The 25651-nt window shown below is 36.1% G+C and overlaps 1 protein-coding gene across 3 annotated transcripts in view; it reads left to right on the forward strand.

The window, feature by feature from the left end:
• The window catches only part of LOC124375215 (segmentation protein cap'n'collar), a 230454-nt gene that overhangs the window by 96456 nt on the left and 108347 nt on the right, over window positions 1–25651 (forward strand). For all 3 annotated transcript variants that reach the window (XM_046833335.1, XM_046833334.1, XM_046833336.1), the window contains 2 exons: window positions 19021–19188; window positions 21310–21364. In XM_046833335.1, the coding sequence (XP_046689291.1) occupies window positions 19021–19188; window positions 21310–21364 (223 nt within the window). The remainder of the gene's footprint in view (window positions 1–19020; window positions 19189–21309; window positions 21365–25651) is intronic.

Below are 25651 nucleotides of genomic sequence, written 5' to 3' on the forward strand. Positions count from 1 at the left end.
CCTACAACTACAAATTGTCAAATTGTTTCAATGAATTATAGCCAATTATTGAATAATTATAGCGATGTGAACAAATTATGCTGTTATTTAAATCATAGGAAGTATAATGAACATAAATAACTGTCTTCATTTATTTTTCTCGGCTGATACTTTTACGTTAGGAGTGAAACACCTTCAGCCAATCATAAACGTGGTACACTGACTAATGTCCCTTCCGGTGTACTACCAAACTATTACCTACCTACCCATAGCGGAAGTAGGAGAAACAAGTCATAGCCTGAACAACGTACGCAGTGCCGTATACAAGTATATTATTGTGTCTGTGGGACTATAGTATAGCACTGGATTGATGACGTCATCTGGAGACTGCCGAGTGTATTCATAATTCCGCTTACAAGTCAGAGTCTGGGAATCTCTTAGTGCAGTCTTGAACGTAGATGACAAAGCAGTTCTAGTTCTTGGTTATTCTCTCTCCATACCGAGTTTGTTCTCCGATGCAAGTAGAGCGCACCTGTCCCTGCAGCGTACACCGCGGCGGCTGCCTGTCAGGTATGGCGATGGCGAGGACCGCCATTGTAGTTCAATTAAACTGGTATCCCCCCCCCCCCGGACCCGGATACAGCTGCCTGGCTCTCTGCCGTTTCCGCAGCTGAATTATATTATTAATTGATATGTTCTCCCCTATTGAGTCATCCTGAAGTACACACTTCGCGCACCCCGCTCCGGCCGTGTCCTATTGATATACACGACGTGATTACAATGTTAGTTTGTCTTCTTCGGTAGATTTAAATAAAATGTAACGGCAAAATAAATACATGTATTGCTTCATTGTAATTTCTTCTACAATTACCTCATTTCGTTACTTAAGTACTATGTTTATGTTGACTTAAAGTACGTATGCAATAACAAATAAGACAGCATTTGGACTCCAGAAGCGGATTATAAAATGTGCTCTGATAAAAAAAACAGAGTAATTTATTTTGGTTACTTGGACAATTAAATTTAAATGCAAAGTACTAAGTATTAGTACTTCATAATAGTAGGCCTACTCTGTATGTACAATATGGCAGTGGTATTCAGATTTATTTGTTAAGTCGTGGACTAGATTACGTTACAACCAATGCGAAATCATCTTTATAAACATATTCACTTAAACGTTTCAATTCTATATTTATATAACACACACGACCACCATCTTGAAACCATAAAAATTATTGAAAAAATATGTAAGGATAATTATCCTTGAAGTTGTTGATAGTTTTTCAGAAAAGTTTTTATTAATGTTCTAAAATATCCGAGATAAAACATTTTCCCAAATGCGAATGACCGCCACCTTGAAATGTTGTATTGGTTAAGACTTGGTAACAAGCACATCCAAGTTATATACAAATATTGCCTAGTACCAAGTTTAAGCTCAATCTATTAACAATCTATTCGGTTGTTATCGTATTCCCAATTATTCCCGCAATGTTGTATACTACTTAAAACGTTGTAGGATTGCTATCTGAAAAGCTTATGAGATTTTCGATGACCTCACAATTCTGAAACACTTTTTTGTTTTGCTCTAAGATAATAACTGAGGTGTAGTGTTAATTTGGTGTGGAATGACCCAGATCTCCCTTACGCTCCACACCATGAGAACTAGGATCATTGCAGTGTCTGTTGCCGACACCGTGTTCTTAGCCTAAATACAAGCTTATCTCAATTTTTTTAGAATTTCCAGGAGGAAATTTCTAGTAGTGTCGAGAGTTGAGTTATATACAGTATTTGTAAGATTTTACTAGATTTTTCTAAGCCATATCTACCTTATCGTAATGTTCCATTGTATATATTGCCATCCAATATTGCCACATTAAAAAAACTATGGCCAGTTAGTCGTAGTTGTTTATATTTTTAATTGTAGTTGAAAGTGAACGCAGTATGATTATTCCTCATTCATTTTTGTCCGCTTCTGTTGCAGTATATAATTAAATGTATTGCCGTAACTGGAAATATTAATAGCAAATGTTAAATTTTGGAAGTTTACGGATCATTGATAATTAGTTTATTGGGTAAATTTAACATCGGGAATGATGCTGCTTCAAAGAAACTGATCAATTTTAAAATACAGTTTCAGGGAATTTTAAATTTTTGGTTAACTTGCTATTTATTTTGCTTTTTGGGTTAAGTATATCAAAGAATTAGCGTATCAATCTTGTTTAAATCCCTTGTCAAGTTACATAATTTTCAACAAAAGTATAGTAGTGTCATGATTCTGAAACTTGATTTTACCCCTTCCTCACTCCCCACCCCCACTTACACACTCGTCGTCCTGGTGGGTTTTTGGTGGTTTTATCGAACAAGTAATGAACCTTCGAAATGAAGATTTTGTTCAAAAAAGACCCGATGAATAATACAGGTATGAAATGTTAATTATCATTCAGAACTAATAATAGCCAATTTTAAGTGTAGATAAACTTTCAAATTACCGTTTACAAATTAGTGTAAGCTAGAACAACCAAGTGACAGATATAAAGAAAGGATAACAGAGCTAATAAGACAAAATCATTTCGACAAAGAAACAATTGCTGCTAACGATGATTGCCCTACGACTCAAAACATCTAAAGCGCCCTGGCGTTAAAAGCCCTTATTATTTTTGTAGATAAAAGATATTTTCTGGGTGAGTCTTACGTCCCCGAAATACCGATTATTTTGTACAACTTATCTTAGATAAACTAATCTCCCCCGGTAAACTAAATTCCCTTATTCACTAAAACCTAAGAAGAATCAACAGCCCGATCAATGAATAATCGGCGATTAATTAACAGACATGAACTCGCCTGTCAAGTTAACTCACAGGTAACTTTCTTCCCAGTCGAGTGAAAGCTTTGGTCAAGCTACTAATCAGTTGTTAAGTATACATTGAGAGTCACAGCTACATAAGGAACATTACCCTCGCAATCCATGGTGTGTGTGTAATACCCCGGTCATTACATGCCTCGTACACTTAAATCACCTGCTCAATTTATTCATATCTTTAACTTATTTTCCGGATAAATTAAAATCTTGATTACATCAACGCCTCCTTAAACTTTGATTTTTATGAACTAAATACCAGCACTTTTAATACTCTTGTCAACTATTGATCATGTAATCTAATTTAAAGCCCGACGATGAAGTCGGCGTGCCAAGTCCCCAGCGATTCTAAAAATTGGACAATTATGGTGTAGTTATCAGTACAGTAGTTATCATCTAAAACTAATTAATGAGTTGTAATATACGTTTTTAAGTTATGCAATTCGGTTTAACACTGATATATACAGTGTTACAGAAACATACATATAGAGTGGCTGTTTGTCATGGTATATTGTTGTGTGATCCATAAATTTCTTCTGGAATGTTGTTTCATTAGGGCGCCTGTTTGGGTAACAAAATCAAGATATTACCAGCTAGACAACTGGACTATTATTATAATTTACAAGATCAAGATCCATGTTTTCAAATTCATGCTTTTAACAACAGTGGTCCTGTACGTAACGGCCTCGGAACTTTGTTGATTGGTATGCGGAATATGTGCCAAACACACTCCCTGCATGTGCTGTAATTGGGTTACCGGCAGCGGCATTGGTGTAACTATGGGTGGTGAGATTGATGGGCCCCGGGGGGCGCGGTCTCCCATTGGTGGAGCCCCCTGGGCCCCCGCCCGCCTGCACATTGTTTCATTTAATTATACCTGACCATTGTGTGGGGCGCAACCATCGCTTTCCCGGCCTGACGACCTTGTCCTGACACGGCGGTCGTGTCGAAACTTGGTGGTTCTGGTGGCGCAATGTGGTTAGTTACTGTAATGTTTATCGGGAACATTACTTGTGTTCAGCTACATTTACATAGTCTACCATATCGTACATTTCAAGATGAATACAGCGTTCATCTTATCCCTTTTCGTGTTTTCCCCAGAAATGTATTAACGAAGATTGACACGATATCCATACAACTTGAACTATAATTTATGCCAGGGCTGCCGAATCCGGCCCGCGAGTCAGTTTTATGTGGCCCGCCTTGTTGCTAAAACAACCAAATTTGTTTACAAGCATTTGAAATATTAAATAAATACAAATTTTGAGAACCAAGCAGTCCAGCCGATTTCACGTAGAACGAGCCGTATTCTTTTGGTGGAGTATGAGTGTTGAAAGAAGTAAAGTAGTTGCAGACAGATTTCACTGACTACGGTGGTGGCTGCCGGCTGGCGAATAGAACGCGCGTAAAGCACGGCACAGCGCGCGGTGCGGCGACGTAACCCCTACCCAACTCAAGGTCACCACTCGCCACGTAATTTGTATGTCCTAGTATCCTAGTAGGATTAATTAAAATCAATTTATTAGTGACTTTTTTATTTTTCCCTCAGAATTAGAGCAAACGTCTAAAAGTCTGGGTCTATATTTATTCCTACTAAAAGAACCTAAAAACATGATATATTATAAACCTTTACCTAACAACTAATAAATAATAAGAAATTACAATAATCAGGAAACAAGGGCCAAATAACCTTAAAACTCATATTTTGCACAAGATTTCTGGAACAAACCCCGGGCAATACGTTTTGTTTGGGGTTCCAAATCCCCTGGGATGTTGGCCCGCCTGGCCATAAAGGCTTTACAATGTGGCCCTTGGGTAAAAAAGGTTGGGCACCCCTGATTTATGCAATCAAATTCGTGTTGATCTGATGACAAGACTGAGAGAGGAAGAGTGTGCCGTTGCATTGCATCCTTGATCGACCATTGAACAATTAAATGTGTAAAGTGCTTGAGAAAATGACTGAAGGGGTTGACATTCATTATTAAGTTAGATCTCAAAGTATTTCAGTTATGTTATAGTAATCAGAGCTTTTAATTTAATACATTTTAATATGTTATAAATGGCAGCTGAGGAAACAAAGCATTACAGACCAGTTTACGATTCGAATGAGACGCTGAGCAACTGCCCCCAGAGCGGAAACAGCAGAATTCGAACAATGCCGTGGCATCTCGGTATGGAAGTAGTCGCCGCACCCGTGGGCTGGAAAGTGTTTAGTTCTCATGATTACTGGTACCGTTACCCGCGTGAATGGTTGAGGATGTCCCAGGAGACGGCAGAGGTAACAGTCATTTGTCACCAGGCCGGACCACCCCGCCCTCACTGTGGTTTACCTGGGAGAAACATGTGTCCGGCCACACAAGAGACAGCGGCCCTGTGGTCTTCAGTCACTCACTGGTTTCCAAATTTTGTCACGCTTTAGACTCACTCTACGTTCTACTTCCGTAAAACACTGCCAGAATACGTTATTGTAGGATAATTAATGTGTGTTACTGTTACTGACCGTCTATTCTGATACCTATTTTGTAATGAGTGAGGTACGTCATGTATTGCAACTAGTCAACACTATTATTGCGTGAATACAAACATTCGATTATGCACGTTATGAATAATAATTTTAATAATAATCGCACCCTTCAAAAAAGTTGTTTAGTGGTATTAAATCACATGAGTGTTATTTATCATAAAACTTCAAGGGAACATTTTTCTATTCTCATACCTTACTATGACTTAAAGTCCAGCTTAATTTAACTTTATCTTACGCGATGCCGAGAACCTACGGTTTGAATAATATATTGAATCTGTCTTGTCATAGAATTATGTAAGCAGCATTTCCACTATAACATCTTTCTATTTAGTGTGTCAGGTAACTAGTGAATAAGTTGAAACAAGTGCATCATTGTCATCTTTTGAGAAATCGTACTTTGCCAATTAAATTTTCATCTTGGGAATTCTTATCCAGTTGAAATCTGTTTTTTTAACTAACCACACGAGTTTTGTTATATCTTAGGCCATTTAAAACTTTCATAGACAGTTAAGCCAATATAAAGAGTTTTTAGATCAGCAATTTTTTTATAAAAAAAAGACTTATGAAATAAGATAGCCTCCTTTGGAACACTCGTTTTGAACACACAGGAATGGGATCCAATTTCAACGGTAGGTTTGAGAGCCACGGGAAGTCACAAAGAACAGGATGCGTTTCATAGAGAGCCGTTCTACATATTAGCGATCGGCTGTGGCACTCGGCGATTATGAAAAGGCGTAACAATAATTGTGAACAAAGGGGCCGTTAGCAAGATGGCGGCTCGGCGTGGCGCAGCGCCCGCATAGAGGTTCATTTATCAGGTGATCTGTCGAAACATCAATCAGACGGTGGGGCCAGCGCCGCGCCAGCCCGGGCCCGGGCCACACCGCTATCATGGCCGGCCAGAGGTGGGCCATTAATAACAATTCTACAATTACAACAAGATTAATTATTGTTAGATGTTCCTCTTCCCCGACTCGAGTCTACGCGACGCGTCGGTGGTTGATTCGTTTAAGCGATGCCATTAGGAGATACTGCCTGTGCGTCATCATTACACTGTAGGGGTGAGCCGTCTGAGACTGTTACCGACAAATGTGGAGTGCCGTAAAGAGCTGAGAGCAAGGCCTTGTGAAAGTCTGGTGTTCACACCGTTCTTCTGTTGAACCCGGATTTATTATGTTGTAATGCGAAATTTTATAAGGTTTTGATACACAGGCAGTGGAACAAACAGAGGTAAGATAAGGAAGATTATAACCTTCCACATGAGGTCTCTTGCTATTGATTCCCAAAGTCAATAAAAAAGGAGATATATTTATAAAAGTTCGTTCACGCTGTTTGAATAAAGGAGTTGAATATTCGTAATTTATAATTGATATAAATATCAATCATTGCTCATATGTCGTTGTTCCATTATTAATTTGTATAAACTCCTCCTAAACCTTAGTACTTTGGTACACCATATCGGCTAAACATTAACAGCCAGACGCAATTTACAGTAGTATATCGTCACGTTGTAATTAAATCACTCTTCACTTTGAAAGCCACGAAAACCTTACGGTGGCAGATAATAATTTTTATTCGCATTTTAAACACATTATTAATTTTTGCACCACATTATAATAGAAATAAACTAAGAAACCCATGTGCATTTTCCTTACATTTAAACGTATCTTTTGATTTGAATAACCAGAAGTGACATGCCAAAATGGTCTTCTGTATGCATCCTAATGTTCAGCTTATATAGAAAAGTGTCTGCTGATTTGATCAAAGTCAAACAGAAGTAAATGACCAAAATGCTCTTCTGTATGCATCCTAATGTTCAGCTTATACAGAAAAGTATCTGCTGATTTGATCAAAGTCAAACAGAAGTAACCGACCAAAATGCTCTTCTGTATGCATCCTAATGTTCAGCTTATACAGAAAAGTATCTGCTGATTTGATCAAAGTCAAACAGAAGTAACATGACCAAAATGCTCTTCTGTATGCATCCTAATGTTCAGCTTATACAGAAAAGTGTCTGCTGATTTGATCAAAGTCAAACAGAAGTAACATGACCAAAATGCTCTTCTGTATGCATCCTAATGTTCAGCTTATACAGAAAAGTATCTGCTGATTTGATCAAAGTCAAACAGAAGTAACCGACCAAAATGCTCTTCTGTATGCATCCTAATGTGCAGCTTATGTAGTAAATGTCTTGCGACATGAACAACACATAACAGAAGTGACATGCCAAAACGCTCTTCTGTATGCATCCTAATGTGCAGCTTATGTAGTAAATGTCTTGCGACATGAACAACACTTAACAGAAGTGACATGCCAAAACGCTCTTCTGTGTGCATCCTAATGGCCGCTTATGTAGTAAATGTCTTGTGATATGAGTACCACATAATAGAAGTGACATTCCACAACGCCTTTCTGTGTGCATCCTAATGTTCAGCTTATAGAAAGATCTTGCTATATAAACAACACGTAACAGAAGTGACATGCAACAACGCTTGTCTGTATGCGTCGTAATGTTCCGACTGCATAAAAAGTGCCTTGTTATTTCAAAAATGTTATAATAGAAGTTACGTGCTGAACACTCTTGTATGTATTTGGTATGGTTCGCTTATATGGAAAAATGTCTTGACGCTGTAGGAAATTTACAGTTCACGGGCATCAAATTGTAATTGGTGTAGGAATTCTACACGCATATTGCGGTGCATTAAATGTTTGTTTATTAATAATATAAATATTTCCGAACAGCTAATTTAGAGAACACGGTGAATCCGTCAGTCATAGATTATATAGAGTTTTTCTTGAGTAGTGTTAAGTTAGAATTTATTCTTTAATATTGAAATAAAAAAAATTGTAATTACTATTTTATTTATTTCAATTAAAATATTTTAATAATACTTCTAAAATTAGTACATAGCGTCGCAATATTGAAAATGTACAGAAGAAAACTTGGTCACGATACAAATACCGAGTCATGTATTCTCAAAATAAGCTTCAAAGGAGTAGACGATAGTTTCTATTGTGGATATAAATACAAATGTCTGATCTCTTATTGTGTGTACATTGACACCAATCATGTTTACCTGATTCCTGATAGTTCCTGTCATATCTATGAATCAGCAAATAAGTGGAGTCTTGAAATACGTAATGGTGAAATGTTGTCATTTCTGTTTGCTAGATAACAGTGATTGTAATACCGTATTCTTGAAAAATTATCTTTTTTATGATTTCAATTAATTTACAACCATCCTCAAAATACTCCCGTTGAGTTTAATTTATTTCAGATGTATTTCATAGAAGTTGCTTCGACTTTACTCCGAATAGAAGGCTAGTATAAATACAGTGTTGTCATGTTCTTATGATTAAAAAAAAAAATTAAGATTGACTCATTATCCTCAACAAAATCAATGTACTCCTGGGAGGAACGCAGTTTAAAATCATAGTGAGATAATTGAAAACACGCTTCTAGTTTGTAGTAAGACGATTGATGTTTGGATGAATTAATTTGTTGGAACTAAACAGTGTTAATCACAGTAGTGTACACATTTCGTTCAAAATATGAAATTTCCTCTGATCAGAATCATTAACACGTGTCGGTAATTAAGTCACCCTCATATACATACCGTACGTAACATTCGGACTCATCATCAGCGAGGTTTCCTTGGGACTAATTACAATATTTTCCGAAGTTTAGTTTAAATGCCAATAAATCATTTTGGAGTGATATAAAATTTGAAAATATTTTTCTAAACCATATAGTTAGTAAACTATTTTACTTATTTTAATAATAAATTAGTTTGAATAAATTCGAAAATTAAGCCAATTCTGTTTTAGTACCTGTTCATTTAATGTGCTAATGCTTGATAAAGGAAAACACGCAGTTTGTATTCAAAATGTCTAAGTTATTCTCGAGACGCGCGTTTTGGCCAATTAGTGTCGAAGCAGCATTTTCAGCGTGTCCAGTTCACAGCACATGTAATGTGGAGCTATTACACAATCATGTGGCAGCAGCGGCAGCGGTAGAGACTAATCAAACGGCGAAGATAACAAGCGCCGCTAGTTAGTCTGATAACAACTGTTTTGAGTTCTGGGGTAGGGATGGAAGTGGTGACTGAGTAGTGTCAGTGTTGACTGTGTCCACATTCACAGCACATCTTGATGTGGAGCTATTACACAATCATGTGGCAGCAGCGGCAGCGGTAGAGACTAATCAAACGGCGAAGATAACAAGCGCCGCTAGTTAGTCTGATAACAACTGTTTCGAGTTCTGGGGTAGGGATGGAAGTGGTGACTGAGTAGTGTCAGTGTTGACTGTGTCCACATTCACAGCACATGTTGATGTGTAGCTATTACACAATCATGTGGCAGCAGCGGCAGCGGTAGAGACTAATCAAACGGCGAAGATAACAAGCGCCGCTAGTTAGTCTGATAACAACTGTTTTGAGTTCTGGGGTAGGGATGGAAGTGGTGACTGAGTAGTGTCAGTGTTGACTGTGTCCACATTCACAGCACATGTTGATGTGGAGCTATTACACAATCATGTGGCAGCAGCGGCAGCGGTAGAGACTAATCAAACGGCGAAGATAACAAGCGCCGCTAGTTAGTCTGATAACAACTGTTTCGAGTTCTGGGGTAGGGATGGAAGTGGTGACTGAGTAGTGTCAGTGTTGACTGTGTCCACATTCACAGCACATGTTGATGTGGAGCTATTACACAATCATGTGGCAGCAGCGGCAGCGGTAGAGACTAATCAAACGGCGAAGATAACAAGCGCCGCTAGTTAGTCTGATAACAACTGTTTCGAGTTCTGGGGTAGGGATGGAAGTGGTGACTGAGTAGTGTCAGTGTTGACTGTGTCCACATTCACAGCACATCTTGATGTGGAGCTATTACACAATCATGTGGCAGCAGCGGCAGCGGTAGAGACTAATCAAACGGCGAAGATAACAAGCGCCGCTAGTTAGTCTGATAACAACTGTTTCGAGTTCTGGGGTAGGGATGGAAGTGGTGACTGAGTAGTGTCAGTGTTGACTGTGTCCACATTCACAGCACATCTTGATGTGGAGCTATTACACAATCATGTGGCAGCAGCGGCAGCGGTAGAGACTAATCAAACGGCGAAGATAACAAGCGCCGCTAGTTAGTCTGATAACAACTGTTTCGAGTTCTGGGGTAGGGATGGAAGTGGTGACTGAGTAGTGTCAGTGTTGACTGTGTCCACATTCACAGCACATCTTGATGTGGAGCTATTACACAATCATGTGGCAGCAGCGGCAGCGGTAGAGACTAATCAAACGGCGAAGATAACAAGCGCCGCTAGTTAGTCTGATAACAACTGTTTCGAGTTCTGGGGTAGGGATGGAAGTGGTGACTGAGTAGTGTCAGTGTTGACTGTGTCCACATTCACAGCACATCTTGATGTGTAGCTATTACACAATCATGTGGCAGCAGCGGCAGCGGTAGAGACTAATCAAACGGCGAAGATAACAAGCGCCGCTAGTTAGTCTGATAACAACTGTTTCGAGTTCTGGGGTAGGGATGGAAGTGGTGACTGAGTAGTGTCAGTGTTGACTGTGTCCACATTCACAGCACATCTTGATGTGGAGCTATTACACAATCATGTGGCAGCAGCGGCAGCGGTAGAGACTAATCAAACGGCGAAGATAACAAGCGCCGCTAGTTAGTCTGATAACAACTGTTTTGAGTTCTGGGGTAGGGGTGGAAGTGGTGACTGAGTAGTGTCAGTGTTGACTGTGTCCACATTCACAGCACATGTTGATGTGGAGCTATTACACAATCATGTGGCAGCAGCGGCAGCGGTAGAGACTAATCAAACGGCGAAGATAACAAGCGCCGCTAGTTAGTCTGATAACAACTGTTTTGAGTTCTGGGGTAGGGGTGGAAGTGGTGACTGAGTAGTGTCAGTGTTGACTGTGTCCACATTCACAGCACATGTTGATGTGGAGCTATTACACAATCATGTGGCAGCAGCGGCAGCGGTAGAGACTAATCAAACGGCGAAGATAACAAGCGCCGCTAGTTAGTCTGATAACAACTGTTTCGAGTTCTGGGGTAGGGATGGAAGTGGTGACTGAGTAGTGTCAGTGTTGACTGTGTCCACACTCACAGCACATCTTGATGTGGAGCTATTACACAATCATGTGGCAGCAGCGGCAGCGGTAGAGACTAATCAAACGGCGAAGATAACAAGCGCCGCTAGTTAGTCTGATAACAACTGTTTCGAGTTCTGGGGTAGGGATGGAAGTGGTGACTGAGTAGTGTCAGTGTTGACTGTGTCCACATTCACAGCACATCTTGATGTGGAGCTATTACACAATCATGTGGCAGCAGCGGCAGCGGTAGAGACTAATCAAACGGCGAAGATAACAAGCGCCGCTAGTTAGTCTGATAACAACTGTTTCTCGAGTTCTGGGGTAGGGATGGAAGTGGTGACTGAGTAGTGTCAGTGTTGACTGTGTCCACATTCACAGCACATCTTGATGTGGAGCTATTACACAATCATGTGGCAGCAGCGGCAGCGGTAGAGACTAATCAAACGGCGAAGATAACAAGCGCCGCTAGTTAGTCTGATAACAACTGTTTCGAGTTCTGGGGTAGGGATGGAAGTGGTGACTGAGTAGTGTCAGTGTTGACTGTGTCCACATTCACAGCACATCTTGATGTGGAGCTATTACACAATCATGTGGCAGCAGCGGCAGCGGTAGAGACTAATCAAACGGCGAAGATAACAAGCGCCGCTAGTTAGTCTGATAACAACTGTTGCGACGTACGCCGCGCCGCCGTGCCATTCCGCGCTTCGCCTCTTATCATTAATGTATCAGTTATCATTTTTATTGTATTCGGAAATAGTTTTCGTATGCGTATAAGCGGTAGTGTTCTGAGGAATTTCCTACTTGTCTTGTAACGTAAATAAAAACGTAAGATAAATGAGTATGAATAGGAGAGGAGTGGAAACATAATATAATGAATCTGATACTATACTAACCACCCGAATAGTACAGTAATAATATATACATTAAGTCCTGATCCCCAGCTGCTGCATGGTAGCCTATGATAGTCTCGTAGAGACCAAGTCGTGATACCCACGCGGTCTGTCGCCGCGTTATATTTTTTACTTGGCCTCTTTACAAGATGCACAGTATGTTGGAAATTGACATCCAAATGTTACTTTGCTGTGTCGTGTAAAAGAATTATTGTAGGCAGTTATTTTGTTCACCAACAAACGGAACATAATATTGAACTGGAATTCTAGGGAAACTTGTCTTTCCTTATAGTCGTGGTATTACAAATCGCGTTCTTCCTGAGACCAAGAGTGCCAGCTAGTTGAGCTGTGAAATGTTCTTACTAGCCTGCCGCTTCTCCCGTGGGCACTTAGTAAGTAGCTGTTCGCTTGTGTTCGTCAAGTTCCTAACTTCTCGACCTATTTGGAACAAAAAAAGACACCTCTGTAACAAAATAAATAACAACCGTTTAACGGGTTTTAAAATTGCTTTCAATTTTTTATGGTTATACTGCATCAGCGTGTTCATTAAATCGTTTGGTGATCGTGGCCCTAACGGAAACACTGCTTATGTCCGACGTTACACTTGATAATGTTGAATGTACGTATAATAAGAGAATTTAAAACACATTTCCATTTTACGAGTTGGTTCATGTTGTACAAGCTTGCGCCCCTCTTCATCCAGATAAAATTTATGTCTAGACCTGTCAATGGAAGGCATTGGAAATATCTGAAATTACTTTATAGTCGTTTCTCAAATAATTCGATTAAAATACTTTTCAGTTTATTCAGACTCTCAGTAATAGACTAATAGATGTGATATTTTACAAGGGTACATTGGGACTACCAAAGTAAAATGTATTTTCCTCAGTAAATGCACGTTATATCCTGTCCCCACCCGTCGCGACGAGAGGCACACGCCATGGCGATCGGCCCGACTGTTGCGATGGCGGACTAAACACCTCTCCATTAATCTTGGTTCCTGCTCGCCTACAAGAATCACTCGGGGGGATCGACGTCGCTTATCGCCCGCTCCACGCCAAGGCAACCGCTCGCTGTGATTTAATTATGATATTTAAATGCGAGGGGAGATCGTAGTATGTGCCTGCACAACGCCTCACATGTACGGCAGTGAAAATGAGGGAAGAACACTTTCAAGTATTTTTCGTAACTTAAAATCGTGATCATAGATAAAATCGTGGGAGAGGGATTTAAAGGGTATAATTCAATTTTTGTAATGAACGGTCAAATTAAGAAAACTTAAACTTTATTTATCTTAACTAAACTCGTGTAGCTATAAAAGAACTTAAAATCATCGTTTCCGATGTATGTGATAAACAATTTTTACAATTGTTAACAAAAATGCACACATTTTGTCTAATTATAACATCTAAAGATACACTTACACGTCTAAAGGTTCGCGGATAAAAGAGATAGAATAACATTTTGTCAATCCATGGTAACATTGTGGTTGTGCCCGTTTCTAGTATTAAAAAATCATCCATGCGACTGAGATAAAAATGTTATTTGTTACTATTGATATTAGAAGATGACATATGACAACATTCTGAAAAGTGTTAGTGAGATAGTACAAAGAGAGTAATTAGAAGACAACAAAAGGGCCGGAAAAGGGGTGAAGAGGATTAACCGTGAGGAGGTGGTGAAGGGCCTGACAGTCTGCTGCTAAGTTCTATTGTCGTCTTGTCCACCCTGCTGGACAGATTAGCAACCACTGACTTGCTGACGTTTAACTTACACTCGGCCTGTCAATGTTGAGTCTCAGTTGAGGATAAGCAAAACTCTTGACTGGACCGGGGTACTTTGTATAAAAAAATCGCTTATGCGTAGTGATGTGGACTGGGTGAATACCCAGTGGGGAGGTAATTGGGTATTTACACAATGATAATTTAAATACTAAAAACAAGGTTAGTTTTTTAACTTTATACAACACTTATTGTTGTGTTTATGATGTATTGAGCAAACAAGGGTTGTCATTTGATGCCTTAAATTGAATTAGCAACAATATTTATCCTTCAAAATTAAAAACAAGAATATCCGGGTATTTTTGGGAATTTATAATTACATGCACTGATATTGCCTTTCTTAGTCAAATGGGTTTTAATGTGTGTTTTTTCTTAAACTGAGATGAAAAATCAAATTTATTGTTTTAATGTTTACTGAAGTATTGTATAAATATTGGTAACATTTCATTGCAGTGTTATTGTACCTGTACATAAACAATCCCAGAAAGATTAAACTAGGACTTATTTGTTTCAAGGTAGGAGTAAACCAGTGTCTATCTCAATGTGTTCTTCAGAAATCCAGTGGAAAACAGACACACATATAGAGAAACAGACAGACAGAGGAATAATGTTGCCAGGACCCTTTGTAATAAATAGTTAAATAAAATATACAAAACGTCAAAGCTCAATTCATTTTTGAGATATCATCCGAGGCTATAAACTTTACTAATAATTGAAAATAAATACCATGGAGAGCCAAGTACCATAACCAAACTCATTCTTATCCTTATACAAATTAACAATTTAAATTTAGATCAGGTAAAATTAATATTTCTAAATTTTCTGACTGTTTGTGTTGATTATAGCCTCCTATGTCTTGTATTTTCCATGTACACGCATTAGCATATGATATTTTTGAGTTCTATGTTGTGTTTATAAATTCATACAAATGTTTTAATTGTAATTGTATACGCACTATAATAATGTAAAGACGCTTTTCACACAAAATAACAAAAAATAACCAACACAACTAAGTATCGGAAGGACTTAACAGAAAGTAATGAATGTCTTATAAACCAATCCAATAAAGTAAAGAAAGCTTCATAACATGTGTAACTAAATCACATGTTAAAATATAAAATAACTGTACTCAGTTTCTTAAATAATGTGTTTATACTACAATGTTTTGTTGCCAATATAAAATCCTTAAGACCAATGTCAAAATATTTGGTTCATGCTCAGCCAAATTCCACAGGCTCAGAGAAATTAAACTTCATGCAACTTTTCAAAATCAAGGTGAATTTGTTGTCAAGAAAATGTTGTGTGGACAAATAGATAAATAGTTATGAATTAAAATTTTCCAGCTCTTGAATGGTAAGCGTTTCTAACTCTGTCGACTAGGTACTTTATTGGACTTTAATTTATAATAAAAACTTTCAAATATTAAAAAAAAGATTGAACGAACTGACATGTAGGCTTGAAATTTTGCATAAATACTTTATTTTTATGAAGGCAACACTGAGTTTGATTATGATGCGATGCACACTGTATGGGATTTGGCTCAGCATTAGCGATCATTTTTACATTGGTCTTTTGTGTAATCACAGTGGTCTGATGGTAACGACAAAATCACAGGACAATAATAAAATTTGTACAAACCTAGTACAATGTTATGAGATTTTGACATGTGACATACTTTAACACATGTAGCTTAAATACTCCAATACATAAATCATCTCTTAGTGACTCGGTGTGTTAGTTTTTATTATTTAAACACTCCTGTGCAGCCCAACTTTGACTGTATCATGCAGCAACATATCTCAAGAAACATTTCATCTGTAGACTTTAAATTTTGTGTGAAACTTCATTTCTATATATAGACAAAAATAAGTTTTATAATGGTGGATGTGGAACCATGGAATTTGGCTGAGTGTCATTAAAGTCTATAGATACTATCAGTAGGGCAACACAATTTTATTTTGTCTTCTAAGAGATGTAAACATTTCTTTTGTGTATGATTGTCTGTCTGTCCCTAGAGCATCTTGAAAATGGAATGAGCTAAAGGCTTAAAATTTTGATTGCAACCTTAGTGAAGCCCTCTGTGCAAAGTTGCCCACTTCTACCTTGTGTTGTATTTAATTCCCTAATTATCCAGAATAATGGTAGCCAAAATTACATACATATTTTGTAATTCTTGTATTTAAAATCCAAACATTGTTTATCTTATTTGTTTTAGCTTAATTCATATCTTTGTTTACTTGTTATCAGATGAAAAGAAAACAATTGTTCTTGTAAGTTGTCAACATTACCTAATAGTTTCTTGACATGTTGACTAGATTTTATATATTCTTGAGTTGTTTTATTGAGATAAATTTAATTTTCTCTCCATGTATGGTATAAGACTTTGTGATTGTCGAAATGTGTATGTGTGTTTAACCATCCCGTCAGCTGTGACCTAATAAATTGACTGATTTTTGATCAAATTTATTTGTAGAAATAGTTTATGAACATCTTATTACTATTATCTAAACTCTAATACTTAATTGCAAAATCCCAAGACAAATTAAAAAAAAATTCTTGAATTAAAATAATTTTTATTCATTGTTCATATGGTTTTTGGGGTAAAAAACATGCACAATCAATTTCAGTAGTATTATGGTTATTCCTACGTCATTTACTTCTCTTAATGTTATCTGCTAATGAAACCAATGTCTATTGGAAGGGGTTCTTAGTACTTCCCCATATTCTTACGACCAGCTCATCCTAATATCAATAGCTATTTGTACTATGGAAAGTTTTTCTCATCAATATGGAAAGTTACCAAAACATATTGGTCTTCTCAACAAGCGTGGAAAAATGCATCAGGTTTACTTTTTACTTCTACAACGGTAACGAGCTATGATCATTTCACAATGCAAATCCTGTTTTACATTAAGATGTTTCAGAGTGAGTATATACAGGAAATCGAGATTACGATGTTTAAAGCTAACCAATAAACTGAAATGAGTGAATATTCTATAGTATCTTCAGCCAATAAAGTCTGGCCCATAAGAAAGGTCTCCTTGCGGATTGATGAACATTGAAACATGTGCATATTTTTGCGAATCTTAATTCCACCTAGGAACGTCTGGCCCCTAAGAAAGGTCTCCTAAGTGACCAATAAACAATGAAACGTGTAAAAATTCTGGAGAATATTAATTTCAACCAGAAATGTCTACCCCTTTAGAAAGATCTCTTACTATAAATTTTGTCAACAAATATTACATGTATAGTAAGATTATATAAATCAACTTGTTATCCACTTGAAAATGGAATCACACGAAACCTTTATTAAGGTTATGTGTCGTCTTTTTCATTTGGTCTCAGAAGCCAATTGGGGAAGATCTTAAATCAATCTTATGGTTGCAGGACCAACTGCCAAACGACAAGTCACATAGTATATAATTTTCCTGTACATACTTTCTAAGAAGTTTGGGTAGATCTATATGGTGTCATTACACCAGTCCTAAACTAAATGGGTTGTTGGACTTGGCTGAATGAAGGGAAATAAGATTTGACTTATTTTAATCACGAGCACAGATACATGAGGTACTGAAATTTTAGGATATTAGGAACAAGTTTATATGTCTAAATATAAATATTGTCATAGAAATTTCTGATTTAGAAACTTAAAGGTCTTTAATAATAATATAGTGTTTCTATTAGTGATTAAGTAAATTTATTATTCACAATTTTTTTTCAAGTTTAAATATTGAAATCATATTTAACTACTGACTAGATCAAATATATTAGAAATAAACAATTAAAAACTTCTGTTATCATAAAGAACTTAGTTTTAAAGCTATAGGTAACTTTAGAAAAACAATAAAAACAACTGAAGAAAAACATGTTTTCTTAGACAATTTCTATTATTACCTTGCAAACTCCCTGTGTATGTATATCATCATAATGCAAAAATAAATTGCTCGATTGAACTGAAATTTTGCTTATGAACTCAAATGCTGTGACAAGTTATTTAAACAACATTAGAGCAATTAAATTACATGGGGTCCGACCTACTGGTCTCTATATTTAAAGGAATTTTCAAATCGGTGATGAATAAATAGTTTGAATTTTAGTCACATGTTCAAAGTAAACTTTTTCATCACTACAAACAGTGGTTTTATTAATAATCTGTTTTAAATGCACCAGCTGATGTTAATAAAAGCTGATTGTGAATGTTATGGTTTATTGATTTTACTGTTCTGTTTGACATGTTACTGAGTTTATTTATATGAATGGTTTTCTTTTTCTTGCAAAAATAGGTTTTAACCAAGTTATAAATTATTAATTAAAGTATCTATATATTGTTTCCAATTTTCCCCACCATAGTACTTGGGATTAAAATACTTAAAAATAATATAAACTTAATAAACTCAACTATTCAAACAGACAGAGAAAGGAAAGTGAAAATAAAGTACAACACAACACAAGTGACGTTTAGAGAAATCAAAGCATAAGCATCAAGCATTAAAACAGAAGAGGAAAAGCTTTTATGCTTGAATAAAAGTGTGATTAAAATGCTTATCATGAGCGATACATGGTAGTACGCTTAGAAGATACTGTATTTTATTGATTAAAAAACAAATTTTTTATATTGTTTATTGTTAACTTATATTTCATCTGTACAAGCTTTAAATATTGTTGTCACTTCGTTCCAAGTTTTACGTGTTAACTATAGTTTAGAATTCAAAATCAGTTTATTACAAGTTACAATTACCATGTTTAGTGGAAGATGTAAATTATTTATTGTGATTCATAAACAAAGAGTAAACTCAACAGTTGTAAATGGTTTATACAAGAGTAGTATATCAGGTTAGTTGCAGGATTTGTGATCACTGATGGATAGTTCTTTGTTGTGCAGGATATGGAGCTTATCGAGGTGCTGTGGAAGCAGGACGTGGACATGGGCTTCACTCTGGAGACCCTGCAGATGCAGCCAGAATCAGGACCCCTTACCAAACCTGGTCCTGACCCAGACCCCAAGGCCAACACTTCACTCACTGAGCTACTCTCCGAACCTTTGGACAAGGTACAGTTGTAAAGAATCTAAATGTTTTTAATACACTTAATATTCAAGAAAGTTACTGAGGAACTCTGGAGTTAACTTGTTGTTCTCCATTTGTGATATTTTGACATTGTTTTCATTTTGGTTGTCCTGTCCAAGTATCGAGTAGTATCCGTATATCCTCTCAGTACTAAACAGTATTCAAAGCTGATAGTTTTTTTCACACTATAAGTCAACCAACAGTTTTTAGTTCCAAAAACATTGTACATACTTTGGTTGGTATTTCTAGCACTCTAGAAATTATTATATCAGTACGTTATTTCACTTGCTTCTGAAACTGTCCTACACATGTCTCATTTGAGAGCAGCGTAACTGTCATTTCTGTTAGCAGTAGTGCAGTATTACACTAGTGCAGTGTTTTGTTGATTATTTTCAGACATGCCTCAAATAGACTATGTACTGGATTTGAAAGATTTTGAATTGACAGAGTGAATACTTTGGGTGGTCCAGGAGATAGCTTAGTTTTGCTTTTTTATTCTATACAGTATCGTCAGTCAATGTTTTTAGCATCAGACAGTTGTCACATTGGCACAATATTTGACAGGTTTTACATCCACTAATACTGTCAAATCTCTGGTTGGTATTTGAGCACCTGACAGTCGCAGATGAAGAAGTATCGTAGTCAGTAAGGATAGAGATGTTATCAGGTGTTTAATTAGATGTTGTCAACACATGATCAGCTGTCAACATCAATTAGAGTGATGCAAGTCACTGTAGACCCGCATAGCCACAGCCACATTGATGTTTATCTTCTCGGACCCACATCACCTTTCAGACTGGACCTTCCTCCCACATCTCTTGTGTGAAGCCTTCATTAAAAGCTCTTTACCTGATGTTCTTTGCATTTTGTTGAAAAGAAGACTTGGTTAAGTTCTGATTATTTTGAATCAGACAATTTCTTTTCATAAAAGTTTAAATTTATCAGTGTGTCTAAATATATTCATAATCATCATTTACAGATATTTGGTAATGAATAATATTGGCTAGTGATAAAAATATCTCAATCTTATGGTAACTTAAAAACATTGGTGTCTGTTTAAGGGAACACCTTCCCAGTCTCCCACTGTAAGCAGTAAAGTTTAATTATTTAAAAGTGTTAAATGTTTAGCGTTGCTTTATTTAAATTGTAAGAGAAAATTATTGTTGTTGAAAGGAGTTGGAAAGTAAATCTGTATGAGGGAAGTGGAGAGATGTGAGAGAAGATTGTGGGAACTAGTGGTTACTGTGCAACATGGACACATTCCATGAGCTGCCAATCACAAGTCTCACCTTTGTTCGCTCAGCTCTCACTGCTAGGCTGGACGATCTCACCTCTCTACTTCCTTGTATCTTCATCCTTTGCTCCAAAACTGGTTACAATGTGATCCTTAGCTGCTTGGATTACACTGTGATCAGCCATATCCAACCAAACAAAGAAAACAGCGTGTCCATTAATATTTATTCAGAATCTGTAAATCCTTAAAGAAGAATTCGTTATGAAGAAGATGGTTTTAACTTTATTAATTTCTTTGTTAAAATTCCTTTGTTATATTCTTAAGTATAAGAACAAACTATTTTTATATTTTTTAAATTTTAAAGCTAATCACTGACTAAAAAAATTAACCCTCCAGTGGTTGTTATCAAAACAATTAATTAAAAACAATTTTTTTAACCAAACACATGTTTACTCAGTTAGTATTAGATGTGCATAGCAACTGATATTTCTGATGAAAAGTGTGGCATATTTTCAATCACAAAGGTTTCATTGTTAAATGAAAACTACTTCGTAGATAATAATGAATTATTAGACAATTACAATTAAGCATTAATTTAATTCATTCATGATACAGAATTATTTTAATTTTCTAATTTTACGGGCCATTTTTTTTTTACTTAATAGTGTTTGCAGTGTTAAAAATAATTATTTTAAATCATAAAACTTTTAAATGTAGTTTAATTCAACACTGTTAATTTACTTGTTTATATCCTTCACTTTGTTTTAGTGCACTTGGAAGGGTATTTCTGTTGTTGGTCACATCATGGTTTGTGTTTTAGGTGAATTATATTTTATTAATGATTCAGTAATCATTTTTCTGTTTGATTTAGCTGCCAGAGCTGGATGACTTGGACGGTCTACCTTATGCAGTTGATGAGGAAACTGGTAATATTACACTGATAGACGTTCTTAAAGTTGTGACTTCGGCAACTGGCAGATAGTGTAAACTATGTCTTCATATAAATATGTAAATTATGTCTTCATACAAATATGTGATGCCCCATTCAAACAATAAAACATTCCAAAGATGTCGATTCTCGAGCAATAAAAAAAACATGTAATCAAAATGTTGCCAGTACTTCATTCTACACAGTCCACTAATTGGGTACATTCTCTATTAAGGAAAATTTTTTGGACCTGGGCATAATGTTGTCATATAATTCTCACATTAGCACAGTTTCCCATGGTATAATGCATATTTTGCCTGCCACCAGTTGTCCTGGCCATGACTATTTATAATATTATTTAAGCATGTATAATATTGTAGTTTAGTATTTCAGTTTGGTTGGTAAAACATTGAATAGTGAGTACTCTAACATTGAGAGTGGTGTGGGGTAGAGACTGAGCATGAACACTGCCAGTAGGCTGAGGCGGCCGAGTCGTGACGAGTATTGTGCCCAGACATCATTACTCATATAGGCGGGCCAATCCATATTTTTCCAGCGACCGCCATTGTGTTGTGATTACCAGAGTCCCTCGCCGGCGACCATTAATCTTGCTCTGGACAGAACATACAATCCGAACGCGAGGGGAAAGAGCACTTCCATTTTGTTGGGGGATCCGGCCGGGGGTGAATTCGAAATGATATTGGAAGGAGGTTTCGGGTAAGTGAGTTTCCATTGTGGGGTGGTACGGAACCTTCATGCTATTCCCTCAGCGTTACATCCCGATTGAAATACAACTGGTTGCAAGGGTTGTTTGATGATCCGTCACGAATTCTTTTTTCAAACTTTAAGAGTGCTTGAGGCATTCATCACAGTATGTTAGACACTCATGATAAAAGTAGGGTTAAAGTTTCTTATTTATCACTGCTTTGTTAGCATTGTCAAGTTTTATTAATTCCTTTTAAATTTACTATAAACTTGAATTACAAAAACATTTACCTAATGACAGAAACCATTCCACTGATTATGTCAACTAGTTTTGAATTTTATGTGTTATTACAAATGTTCTAATATTAAATGTCAGTTAATAAAGTGAAAGAAAGACAGTTACTATACTGGAAACTCACTCCTTGAGAATTAGAAGCTACAAATTTTTCTCATTCACTGAATGTTAAAATTGAAAATAATGAATATAAATAAACATGAATGGGATATTGTATATATTTATACCCGGTATTGTTCCTCAACAAATTTACATCTTTTCCATTAACATTTTCTGTTTAAACCGTGATGTCAGTTGTTAGGTGGGGGTGGGGAGGAGTAGGAGGTGGTATCAGAAAGCCGGTGAAAGGATGACTTGCTTTGTCTTGGCATGATTGAAGTGTCACCGTACCGTCGGACAACGGTGGTTGACACGGTATACCACAAAAACCTGATTAAATCTGCTCAACGGACACTTTCTTGTCCACAATGGCTGGCCTACATGCCTCATGCCTACCGTGTGGTGAGCATCCAATCAGGCGATATTGTGTGGCCTGTTTGTTTTCCTGTGGAGATTTCTTGCCTGCCAGTAATCCCAGTGGTGTCTCCCTCCACTTGACTAATGGTATCGGTTGTCAAACCGTATGATTGATTCCGTTCTCCACCATTTTCTCTTTTACCTGACTTTAGTTCAATAAGAACCATGATGTCTCAAAGAATTATATATATGAAAACACGCTAGAGTATTTCACTAAAAATCATATTATTGACATGTTGAGCCAGTAAAATGATTAACTTCAAATTGTTTATTGGTGGTTTAAAATTTATAATCACATATGCTAGAGAAACCTGATACCTAATTGTATACTTTAATTCTCAAAATATTAATTTACCATATTTTTATATTTGCTTCTTTAGTTTATAAACTAAAAACCATTTTTCATTTGATATTCAGTGAGTGATAATTTTCTTGTCTTCTTGTGGTGTACACTTTCAGTATCATCAAATATGTATTCTCTGTAACTAACTTTGTCTTCATTCTTCATCTGATATTTTTTCCACAGTTCTTGATGTTTAGATAAAATTTACTAATGGTAACTATAACATAACTCTTAGGTAATTAACCGTTTGTTACACTAAAATATCATTATATAATTGATTATCAAATAGTTATGTTCCTATGATAAACTCATTAACGGAGGCCACCTTGAGGAGTGCAGGAACAATACAGACCTTGTCACTCTAAGATCCAGGCCACGATAATGCCAAAGGATCTAATTTACTCTTATTATTTGAAATGCGGTTCACCTCGTCGCGCATGATAGGTGTCTGTTGCATCCAGCGTCGGCCGGTGTGTTATTAGCTGGCTCCGAGCTGCCCTGACGCTGACACTGATTGTGAGTCTCGCTAGGTGTCAATCCCTCACTCGCTCGGCTCGCATTGTTCATTGGGCTTAATTGTCATTTTACATCAGTTACTGATTAGTGCTCCAGCATTGCTTTATGTCACAAGCTACATTCAGTAATTGATTTTAACCAATTGAAAATATAGAACAGCTTTTTTGTTATGAAAAACAAGTTACTGGTCATATAAAAATCCTCTATGTATTGTTTTCTACTCAAGAATATCTTATTGTTGGAAGTGGAGCTCACCTATCCTGGGATATGAATCGAATCAGAATATTCTTTATTCATTGGTATTATAAGATTACATAACAAATTTAATGAAATCTAATATATGTTATTCATTAATTTAAAACCAACATTCCAATAATTAAACTGTATTGTAAATTTTGAGGCCTTTCATTTTCAATGAAAAACATCACTAGACCCACATAACTGAGAACCATAAACCATATAACAGGTCTAATGATATGTTTTCATTGAAAATTAAAGGCTTCACAATTTACAATATAATGTAATTATTATTTAAGGGTGTGTTTTAAATAAATGAATAGAATCAAGTAAGAAAGAGGCTTCTACAAATTAATGTATGTTATTGAAATTTAATGAATATAATATATGATTTATCATTGTAATTAGTTAAGAAAAATATTACTCAAGTTTCAGTGAGAAGATTTTGAATTTCATCTAGTTAGTTCTTGAAATATCCAAAACAGTTCAAAGAATAGTTTTAAGATTGCGCTCTAAACATTGGTCCTATCTTATAAACTAAACTGTACACTAATCATTTTCTGTTTTCATTCTGATGTGTGATTAGTATATTAAAATTAAAATATTACATTAGTAATATCCATTAAGCATTAGGTATTTTTTATGAGAAAGATAGTTGTGTATCAAACATTCGTGAGAGTAAACTGCTCATTTTTTTAATTATCAGTCTTGAGGATGGATTTTTTTATGTATTTTGTTAACACGGTTATGTATTCTTATTTATTTAATGTTATTTATTTAAACAATTTTAAATTTTAAATGTTATCTTTTTAGTTTGAAATGAATTACTATGTTTAAAATATTGCTAGAAAAAAATTGTATGATCAACTAACACTTATTGTATGATCAACTAACACTTAACTCAAAAATCCTATGTTTAAAGTTATGTAGAAGATTTTTATACAGATGGTTGACCTTCGTGTTACACAAAGAATTGCTATTGCATAATGTAGACTCGCTCTGCATCGTGTCTGCTTCTGTAAAGAACATTAGACATTCGATAAAATGAAAAAAAAATACTTCTTACTGGACTCAAGGAGCTTTCAAGCCCTTCAGAGAATTTAATACTGGAGAAGAGAACTTCAAGCTGGAACAAATGGTCAATAATGAAGACTAAATATCATTTTAATTACTGGACTATAGCTCAGTAGGCAAGTGTTTCACCAAGAACGTATACTAACCCTCCCTTCCATTTTTATTTGTTCTGTTTAAATTTACACTTTTAAACACATTACCGATTTTCCTACCCACATATCCCACCAGAAATAAAAATAGTTTGACAGTACCCCACCATAGTAATAATATGTTCCGCAAATCAATAGAATATTTAGGACCTACAATTTATAATAGATTGCCAGATTATTTAAAAGCCAGCACTTCACTTGCATCTTTCAAAAACAAGCTAAAAGACTTTCATGTAAAAAACTGTTTTTACTCACTCTCTGAATTTTTGTGCCCCACCCAACCTTACAAGTAAAAATATCATTAGTACTGTTTTTCAATATAATTTTTAATTTGTAGTTTTACCAGATATAACAATAACTTTGACAAGAATATTTTTAGTATTTAGTTATTTATACATATTGACCATTCTCGATACATGTTAATGTCAATGAGAAATAAATTATTTTGAT

Source organism: Homalodisca vitripennis, chromosome 1 (genome assembly GCF_021130785.1).
Source record: "Homalodisca vitripennis isolate AUS2020 chromosome 1, UT_GWSS_2.1, whole genome shotgun sequence".
NCBI classification, from domain to species: domain Eukaryota; kingdom Metazoa; phylum Arthropoda; class Insecta; order Hemiptera; family Cicadellidae; genus Homalodisca; species Homalodisca vitripennis.